This window comes from Microtus pennsylvanicus, chromosome 8, assembly GCF_037038515.1.
Source record: "Microtus pennsylvanicus isolate mMicPen1 chromosome 8, mMicPen1.hap1, whole genome shotgun sequence".
In the NCBI taxonomy this organism is placed as follows: Eukaryota; Metazoa; Chordata; class Mammalia; order Rodentia; family Cricetidae; genus Microtus; species Microtus pennsylvanicus.
Genome location: NC_134586.1, coordinates 100285358 through 100296050, shown reverse-complemented (window position 1 = coordinate 100296050; position 10693 = coordinate 100285358). Strand labels below are relative to the sequence as shown.

Here is a 10693-nt window from a genome sequence, read left to right as displayed (position 1 = left end):
AAATCGGGAGGGGGGTGCGGGGGATACGGGACAAAATCCTGCGGGTGCGCGGTGTAAGGGAGGGCACGGCCGACCCGACTCCAGAAAGCGGGGAGAAAGGGAACCAGAGGATGATCCCACGTGCACGGCGCCGCGCGGTGTCGAAGCGCCACCTTCCGCCTGGCAGAGGCGCAGAGCGATCGCGCGCGGGTTCAGGGCGCGACCCGCCCGGGACCAGCAGCGACACCCACTCGCGGCGCCCCGTGGGGGCGTCTGCAGTGAGGCTCACTACATCGTCCGCATCCTTGTGCCCACGCTGGTCTTTTCCGCCCCGTCCTACGTCCGCCCTGGAGACACGCGCAGCTGTACGCACTCGCGGATTTCTTTTGAAAAAAATAACATATTTCTAGACACCCCCCCCCAATCTTTGCAAACTGGCCAGGGGGCGGGAATAGGGGCGGAACCTGTTGTTAATAACGGGAGATGGGCGGGGTCGGGCATAGCCATTGGTTGGCTGGAGGAGTGATGTCACCCATATGACACCCTGATAACGAGTTGAGAGAGAGCCCTCAACTTTTTGCAGAAGAAGCGCGCGCGCCTGGAAGTGCTCGGGGTCCGGCGCTTGCGGCGGCTGCCAGGAGCGGGAGAGCGAGAAAGCGAGCCGAGCGAGAGAGAGCGAGCGCGCAGGTCCCGGGCCGCGGCCGCCTCCTCTCCGGTCGCCGCAGCCGCCGCCGCAGCAGGGAACGGGGCCGGGGGGGAGGGGGGCAGCCGCGGACGCGCGCGGCCGAGGACTTTGCAACTTGCCGGGGAAGGTGGAGGGGCGGGAGGGGGAGGGGCGCCCGCGCAGGAGACCAAGCGCCCAGCCCCGCCGCGGACCATGGTGCAGCAGGCCGAGAGCTCGGAAGCCGAGAGCAACCTGCCCCGGGACGCGCTGGACACCGAGGAGGGCGAGTTCATGGCGTGCAGCCCGGTGGCCCTGGACGAGAGCGACCCGGACTGGTGCAAGACGGCGTCGGGCCACATCAAGCGGCCCATGAACGCCTTCATGGTGTGGTCCAAGATCGAGCGCAGGAAGATCATGGAGCAGTCGCCCGACATGCACAACGCCGAGATCTCCAAGAGGCTGGGCAAGCGCTGGAAGATGCTGAAGGACAGCGAGAAGATCCCGTTCATCCGGGAGGCGGAGCGCCTGCGCCTCAAGCACATGGCTGACTACCCCGACTACAAGTACCGGCCGCGCAAAAAGCCCAAGACGGACCCGGCGGCCAAGCCCAGCGCGGGCCAGAGCCCCGACAAGAGCGCAGCGGGCGCCAAGGCGGCCAAGGGCCCAGGCAAGAAGTGCGCCAAGCTGAAGGCGCCGGCGGGCAAGGCGGGCGCGGGCAAGGCGGTGCAGCCCGGAGACTGTGGCGCGGGCAAGGCGGCCAAGTGCGTCTTTCTGGACGACGACGAAGACGAAGACGACGAGGACGACGAGCTGCAGCTGCGGTCCAAGCCGGACGCGGACGACGACGACGACGAGCCCGCGCACTCGCACCTGCTGCCGCCTCCGGCGCAGCAGCAGCCACCGCAGCTGCTGAGGCGCTACAGCGTGGCCAAGGTCCCCGCCAGCCCCACGCTCAGCAGCGCGGCCGAGTCCCCCGAGGGCGCCAGCCTGTACGACGAGGTGCGCGCGGGCGGCCGGCTGTACTACAGCTTCAAGAACATCACCAAGCAGCAGCCTCCGCCCGCGCCTCCCGCTCTGTCTCCCGCGTCCTCGCGCTGCGTGTCCACCTCCTCCTCCAGCGGCAGCAGCAGTGGCAGCGGCGCCGAGGACGCCGACGACCTCATGTTCGACCTGAGCTTGAATTTCTCCCAGGGCGCGCACAGCGCCTGCGAGCAGCCTCTGGGCGCGGGCGCGGCGGGGAACCTGTCCCTGTCGCTGGTGGATAAGGACCTGGATTCCTTCAGCGAGGGCAGCCTGGGCTCCCACTTCGAGTTCCCCGACTACTGCACGCCGGAGCTGAGCGAGATGATCGCGGGGGACTGGCTGGAGGCGAACTTCTCCGACCTGGTGTTCACGTATTGAAGGGGCACAGGGCTCCTCGGGAGGCAGTCGTGGCGGTCAGGATAAAGAGGATGGTGGGAGGGGGGAGGGGGAGAAGATGCTCATGGTCAGAGATGTGGCGCAGAGAAATTGGAAAAGGTGGTGAAATGTTGGTGGAGTTAAAGTGAAATGAGTAGTTTTAAAGAGATTTTTCCAGGTTTTTTTTTAAATTTTTTTTTAAAAAATTTTTTTGGTCTCCCCACCCTTCCCTTTTTTTATCGTGTCTCAAGGTAGCTGCATACCTAGTCTGGAGTTGTGATTTCCCCCACCCCTAAGAAAACGTGTTTTGTAATTTTTATTTCTTTTTCCTGAAATTCGTGATTGCAACAAAGGCGGAGGGGACCGGGCGGGGGGAGGGGAGGAGGCCCCGCTCCGGAAGGCGCTGTTTGAAGCTTGTGGCTTTTTGAAGTCTGAGAGACGTCGGCAGAGGACCCTTTTGGCGGCACAACTGTTACTCTAGGGAGTTGAAATTTTTTTCTTAAGAGATCTAAAAATGAACTGGTGATTAAAAAACAACAACACAAAAAGGGACCATTGCAACCTTTTTATTTTAATTTTACTTTTTTGGAGGGAGAAAGCTGATGTCTTCTATGCATCCAATTTCTCAAACTGCAGGGAGCTTGAAAAAATGCAGTCTGTACAAACGCTTACAAAAAATCATAACTGTGAACTGACTTAAGAGCAGAGTTTACTTTTTCAGATCAAATTGTTTATGGTTTTACAAATGTGATTTCTACTTGGCAACCTTTTTTTGGTAACTCGTTCCCTTATACCTCCTTGATTGAATACCTTACAGCCTAGACCTCAGTACAAAAAGGTATTGAAACATTTTTGATACATAACAGACCTCAATCTTTTTTAAAAATTAATATATTTTCAGGCGTATTTTTGTACAGTGAAAAGGGAACAATCTTGCTGTGTTTTTTCAGTAAGACTTTCAGGCACTTCTTCCCTTTTGATTTCTTTTTCTTTTCCTTTTATTTTTTTTCTTTTTTGTTTGTTTTTTTTAGCATGCAAATATGTTGGTACGTTATGTCCTGGTTTAAAGGATTAAAAATTTTAAAAGTAATCCTTGCATCTAAAGGCCTTGTGGTTAAAAAAAAAAGCAAACTTTTTTGTACAGCTATAGTAGAGATTTGTTCAATATTTGTAGGTAAAGATTTATTGAAAATGGTGACATAGACCTCAGAGCTGTTCTTAGTTTGAGACTGTATGTACTGTACCATAGTAGGACCCATGTATCTCATCGCTGTGATGTGTGGACGGGGCCCCAGACAGAAGGTTTGAAACTGGATTCTCGATTTTTAGCAAAAAAGAAAAAGGAAAGGCACATAGTTTTAAATTTTCTCATTTTGTGCAATATAATCTAAATAAACAGACCATTGCATATTTAGTAGCAAATGGTGGCGAAGCAGACTCAACGCACTGTCGACATCACCGCCCGAGTTTTTGTGAGTGTATGTGTGTGTGCGTGTGCGCGCGCGTGCTGAAGCCTGTGTCTTGATTTTAATAAATCAGCAGGAACTGATAGAAGCTCGCATGGCCCATAGTCTAAGTCTACCCGGGGACCGCGTGGTCTCAGCGGCTGCGGGTGGCGGAGGGCGGATTCCGCTTGTGGAACCCTTAGGCTGGCGTGTAGTGGGCAGGCCCGGTGTCCTCCCACCTCACCCCGCCCTACATCTCCACCCCCGCCGCGGGCTGCGCGAGGGTCCGTGCGTGGTGGGGCCGAGGCTGGTGTCCACAGGGCTAGTCCCCCCCGCACACCGCTTTTGCGGATTTTTTTTGTCAGTTTTATTTTTCCTTTTAAACCTTTTTTTCTCCCCCCCCACCCCCCGCCGCATCGCTGCGTGCGCGGTCATTCGGATGCGGGTGAAGAGGGCCGCGCCCTTCAGTGTCCACGCGGGGGGGGGGGCACGAGGAAAGCAAACGCGCCCGATGCCTCTTCTACAGTGGGTGGTTCGTGGCTTTGGAGTCTTGATGGAACATCTGCCTCCCGGGGCCCAGGCCAGTCCTACCTCCCCCCACCCCCAGCCTTGTCCCTCGTGGGTCCCGCGCAAGCCCAACTCCCCGGGGCCACGGCGCCCGCGACCGAGGAGCCGTTCAGCGGCGAATTGAAACTTGGTACCCAACAACCCGACTCTAGACCCACAGAAACCGTTACTCCTCGGGCGCTGGCCGCGGGGACTTGGCCAGCTGGGATCCAGGTCCGCGCCCCACGCGAGTCGCACACTGCAGGTGGAGACCTGGTAGCCACCAAGCGGCGCGATCGCACAGCACGCGTGGGTGGTGGCGGGGGCGGCGTGGCTTTTCCGGGCTCTCCTCGCTCACCCCTCCTCCATGGCGTGCTGGTGTGGGCCACGCGGAGACCTATAAACCGCGAAAATCCCACCAGCGGTTTACCAGGGGAGGGAGGGGCGGTTTCTGAAGCTTAAGGAAAAGGCATTCTGAGTGTCTTGAGATCTTTACATTTGCATGTGTTTCCTGTTTTCCACCGGGCGTTTTCTGTGGTAAGGGAATTAGAAAGGTGTGAGGATTTGGTTTCAGAATGAAAACATAGCTGTGATTTGTATTTTAAAACTATGTGGCCGGTTTTTTGGCAGGAAAATAAGAGACAAGTCCTTGGTTGGCGATAGTAAAAAAAAAATTTTTTTTTAAACCCTGTTAGAACTCAGGACAGGCGCTTAAATGCGCTCTTAATATTTAAAGCAGTTTAGACGAATGCATTGAGAAGATCATTCCCAATAAACTCTTTATTGAATGTCTAATACACAAGGTATTCCTGCCACTGGCTAGGCTTCAATAAAAGTTTAGCTGCATTTTTCCCCCTCCTAAGTAAGTCTTATTTTTAACTGAGCATTGACAGTATCTTAAAATGGTAACGTGGGCGTGGGCGTTGTATGCACAGCAGTCTAGCCAGTTGGGTACCCTGCCCCTTAACTAGTTCAGAGACTCGTGCATCTTTGGCGAGATTTCCATCTTCGAAGGAAAAAAAAATACCTGAATCAGCGTTCTCTTATTAATTCTTTAAGCTGTGGAAATAATTTCCAGTTTCTACATTCTCGATAATGCACCCTTTTTATTAAAAAGAAACAATACGAATGAAAGGCAGTGTGCTTCAAGTGTGCTTTGCAAATCCGTGTTATGAATGGCTACGGTCACTGGGTAAATTATTTGTAGAATGACTAGCCTTTAGCTAGGGAAAAAAAAATCTTTGCAGCTCTTTTGGGCCTGGATGGTTCTTTTTAATGTTAATGGAGGGGAAGTGATTTAAATATGCATGCTCGTAGCAGTCAGGATCTGACTTAGTTGTTTTGAGAGAAGAAAAATCAAAAGGCAAGGTCTACTTTTTCTCTGGGAATTGAAACCACCATCATCTTGATACTTGGATGGTGTAAGAAATGGACATTTGTTCTTCACTTCAGAATTCAAATGAGTTTTTGCCCAAGGAATCTGGGAAATGAGGCAAATAAGTTGCTCAAATTTCAAGTAGTCGTTGAATAGAAATAGATTTCCATCCCTCAGCTTTTTTCTTCTCTGATGGGGTATTATGTATAGTCTCACCGTTTTCTCCTAATGGGCATATGTATCTTTGTGGACACTTGGAAGAGAGGATTTTCTTGTACTCTCTCGTTTCTAGAATCTTTATACTCTTTTTCCTGCGAGGTTCTCTGCTTTTAACAGATTTCTGAGGCAACTATATTTGTGCTTTTTTCTTACGTAGGAAGACCAGCGAAAATAGCTTACTGAGTTGTCAATTTTATCAGTAGATAAGAAACTTTGTTTATTACAGTTTCAGGGAAGGTTTTTCAGGATATTTCTCAGTTATTCTAAGGGCCAAATTTTATAAAAATTTCCATTAGGAATGTCAGTTTCCGATACCCTTTGTATAGCCTATGGCCTGCGAGGACAAGACTGAGCCTTACATGTGTCCGAACAGGAATTCATAAGTCCCCAAAGTAAACGTCTCCATGTAGCGACTCTTGACGCGTTTCCTGAGCGTTGACTTATTTTAATTATCGATTCTTTCTCACTGTCCCATTCTAGTTGATTGATTCTGCCATATCCCTTGGTTTTTGATGATCTCGACATTTTTTTGCTCTTTGGTAAACGACTCAGGTTTTGTTTATGGGTTTTAACGCCCCCTTTGTGTGATGCTTACATCTTCAAGCGCAGTAATGTACTGAAGCCAAGCTCACTTTTCCACTTCCTTACGGCTGACTCCTTTTATTCCCCCAGCTCCTCACATACCTTCATTTTTTTTCCCATCGTCGTATTTTCTTTGACACTACCTAGATGCGTTAGCTGCCTGATTACGTCATCTACACCATGTGGGTGCGGTGAGTTTATAAGAGAATTTCACAAACAAGTAGTTTTTTAGTGAACTTAAAGCAGAATTTTAAAGGAGACCTATTTTTATACTCAATAAAAGCACAAAAGTGCATAGAGCTTAGCATGGCGTACAAAGGGAAATCCGCTCATAACGTTCCATGTATGAAAGTAATAATTTTCTTGGATAGCGATATTCTTTGAAGACCCAGTGCCTCTCTGCCTGTGCATAGACAGGATGGTTTCCACACACTGGGAACTTCCGGTTGCCGGCACTTGACACACACACACTTCGTCAGAGCCACCATGAGCAATAGGCAGGAGCTGCCATGTGCTTCCTGATGGCGAGCAGCTGGCCACTGGGCAACCTGGCTGTGTACGCGCGGAGGCTCCAGTCTTTCTGTTTGATCAAACTTCTTTTATGTGGTCGTGTAGACTCCATTTTTCTCTTCTGTGAAAAATGACAAAATAAAGCAATATGGCGAGTTTGGAAATACATTTGAAAGGATAGAATTTCCTCCAGGGTCCTCAAAGAGGTTTTTTTTTTTGTTGTTGTTGTTGTTGTTTTGTTTGTTTAGTTGGGGTTTTTTTTTCTTTTCTTTTTTAATGTGACACTTATTTTAGGAGGCACATTGCATTCCCCCTTCAAAAACAGAATGACTGGAAATAATCAAAATATAGCATGGAAAAAAAAAGAATTTTGATCAAATGGATTTTGACAAAGGGCCCTCGATCCCATTTTTCTTCACCCAGCTTGTGTTCAAAATCCGTATGCCTCGTCCCCTGAATCACAGGGAGAAGCGTCCTGGGCCATTGTCACGGACTCCCCACTTTGTCTACTTTTGCTCCTGTACATAATGTTGTGGGTATCAGTCTTTCCCATTTGTTCTGTGACAACCTTTGTTTGAATGGACTGTTTTGAAATGGAGGCCTGTGTCTCGAGTATGGGACACCTAGTGGTCGTGGTGTCCCATCCCATAGTGCTTTGTGCCAGCTGGGACAGAGCCACCTGAAGTCTGAGGGAAGTTATTAGCATGACACCTTGAACAAGTGTTTTGTTTTTGTTTTCCAAGGCCGAGAAAAAAAAAACAACTTTCACAGCCACTCCAGGTTTTGGGGAGGACTAGCTGGAAAGCCCTTTTGTTTAGAAGTCTGAGTGGGTTGTGGGGGGACCTTTTATAGAGTTTGCATGCCAGCGCAGAACCTGTTGCTGTCAGACAGAGAGAGGGAGGAGCTACCTGAGGCAGTGCGCTGGGGGACCGTGGAAGTGTCCCATAGCACTAGGGAAGCAAATGCATGGCGAAATCATGTCTTCTGGTAGAGGTTATCTAGCATGCAGAGTGTAGTGTGTTGAAACTGTATGACGTTGCTGTATCAAAGTTGTAAAATTAAGCATTATTTATTGAAAACTATGTATTTTTTTGTAAAAACCTGATCACACAGAGTATCAGTGGCTTGTGCTTTGTGCTTCAATCCAACCAGCTTCGTGACCGCCCTCCTTGGAACGCAGTGTTAAATGCTCAGGGTTGAATCCATACACTCCAATGTCTCTTTCGCAGGAGTTTTTCACAGAGGAACACATTTGTTCAAAAGACCAATAAAATCGTGTGATCAATCTCCACATGTGGCTTTTATGTGACTTTTTTTTATTTTGATTTTTTTTTCCCCATTCTGCATTGGGTAACTACTGTGTGACTCCTAAAAATGTTGTATCGAAGCTGAGATTTGAAACGTCCTGGTGTCTCAGCGTCCAGCCGGGACCTACAGCCTGGGCAGGACTGGGGCCCTCAGGAAGTGATGCTTTGGGCAGTCTGGCGAGCTGCCCGCAGTGGACGAAGCATGGTGATGGTGTCTTGATATTTTTAACTGGCCAATAGAGTGGATTAAGAGCCTAGGCCGAGACTAGAGGGGTAGGTTAGCCTGTGTGTCCGCAGTAGAAGATGAAGGGGCTATTCAGGGGCAGTTGCTGATGTTGAATCCAATGCCAGCCAACTCAGCCAACTCCATTCCTCAGTGTCTTTTTTTTTCTCCCCTCTATAAACAATTTACAGTGTAAATGTATTTTGACATAGAAACCATTCTGTATTGAGATTCTTGCTATAAGATGTTTTTATGAAAGCCTGTAAGTGGTCCTTGCAACTATTATCAGATTTTTTTAAAGATGTGTTTACATGGTGAGTGTTTGTTGCATATTAATTAAATTTGGTTTTGTAGAAACATCTGTGTCGTATCATGACGGATCTCCACCAGCACGGCTTACACACTCACATGCTTGGCTCACACACTCATTCCTAGGTCCTTGGTTTGACCAATGTTACCTTTAAAACACCGAAGAGTAAATCCCAGGCTCCACGTGTGGGACAGCTCTCTGGTTTTTATTTATGTGAAATATTTTTACTTCCGTAATTGACTTTCTCATAGTGTCTCCATTTGGTAGGACTTGACGTTTATTTTGAGACAGATTGGTAGACTCTGCAGCCTTTCGTCTTAAAGTAGATTTTATTTATTATTAAACAAATTCACTGACATATCTAGCTAAATCACCACTGATGAGACTTTTTTTTTAACTTGTGAACATACCTTGCCCCGCAGATCTAGACTGTCCTGTAGGGCGGGAGTCTGCTGGCACACCAGGAGTATCTCCCTTCACACCACCACTCTCCCATCTTTGAACTTGAATGGTAGCTACTGCGGGGAGAATTACTCGCTCTGCCAGGAAGCAAATGACTCCACAAGTCGAGAGGAGCTTAGTGAACTTGATGGAGCCAATGCAAACTTTGACGTTGGTCAAAGCACCTACAGTTTCGTTAGAATTGGTCCTTACGATACCCCAGGGTCAGTGGGAGTGGAATGAAGTCCTCAGGAACCCTTCTGCCATGTCATTGTTTATTATCTGCTAGGACCCAGTGCAAAGAGTCCAGTAACCTGTGAACACAGCTGGACTGAGTCTACGGGTCAGCATGTAGTCAAGGTAGCACCTTTAGAAGGGGGGGATGCAGCTCATTTGCTATTGTGCTTGCGCAACGTTCTGGGTTTGGTCCCCAACATCGCATAAACCGGGCATGGTTAGCACCTGCCCACAATCCCAGCACTGGGGAGGTGGCTGCCTCAGGAGAATCAGCTGGTTGAAGCCATCTGTAGCTACAGGAGTCAGCTTCAAAACAACAGTGACCCTTTAGGTGATTCTTTCTAGGAAGCTCAGCCAGCTGTCTGACTGGATTCGTCTGTTAGCTTCCTGCAGCCCCAACTGAAAGATGTTCTAGTCTCATGCTCCTGAACAAATGGCCTTGCCCCACCCCTCCTGGAACCCCAGAGAGCAGGCTTGTTGGCTCCTTGCCACTCTGGACTGCCTGGGGAGCTAAGCCAGTCTGTTATACTCCCGGACAATGTAGTTGAGCCTGAGGATACACACAAAACTTGGTGCTTTGCTGGCCAGGCTTGAGCTGGGAAGCTGAGGAGGAAATAGGAAGTCAAGGAGTGACTGCAAACTTATATTTCAGTGGTCAGAGATGGAGAGGAGTCTAGAAAGCAGAGAAACCACCTAAGAAGCATATGGAGCCTCCAGGAAAACAGCAAAGTCTCAAACAGGGCAAGTCCTCTGGACACCACCCTTCAGTTGGGCTGAGGCCACAGGTGGCTCTTAGAACTCATTAAGAACTTCTTGAATGACACACACACACACACACACACACACACACACACACACCCTTAGTTTTGGTTTGAATGGTAATATAATCAAGCAAAAAAAAAATCCCAGTCTCATAATTTTTGAGAGGGGGCAGTCTGCATTACGGTGATCACTGAGATGTCAGTGGAAGCTCCTGGCTGAGGCAGGGTGGTTGGTGTGATTGGCTTCCTTGGTCCTCAGCCCAGCAGACATGTACATAGGGCCTTGCAGTCATGGAGAAAGGCGAAGAGAATTCCTGTGCCCATACTGGTCACCACAGCCAAATACAGCTCCAGGTTCGGAAGAACCCACCTTACTCACCTTTCCCCTTAAATGTGGCCAGGCAAAAGCCATAGCCCCATTGTCCTGATTCTTGGTGTGGGTCTTTTATGTCTTCCCACCTTGAGTAGATGTCCGAAAAGTTTAAATAGCTGAAGAATTAGGGATGAATGTCACACATAGGGGAGTACATGAAGGGAGTTACCAAAACTCTTTGGGAGCATTTACAAGAAGAAAACAGAAATGTTACTGGTTTCTGCAGGCTCAGACTGGACATCAGGTTGCCCTGTTTACATTTTAGCTTTATTTATAAGAAAATTTCTCATTGGGACATTCTTTGGACCTGGGCGGTGGCTCAC

At 49.2% G+C, this 10693-nt stretch overlaps 1 protein-coding gene across 1 annotated transcript; it reads left to right on the top strand.

The window, feature by feature from the left end:
* The first annotated feature begins 574 nt into the window (after nt 1-574).
* On the top strand, nt 575-8553 carry Sox11 (SRY-box transcription factor 11). The gene has a single exon (XM_075984122.1). The coding sequence runs from the start codon at nt 857-859 to the stop codon at nt 2042-2044; it is 1188 nt and encodes a 395-aa protein (XP_075840237.1). The 5' UTR covers nt 575-856; the 3' UTR covers nt 2045-8553.
* Nucleotides 8554-10693: the final 2140 nt, after the last annotated feature.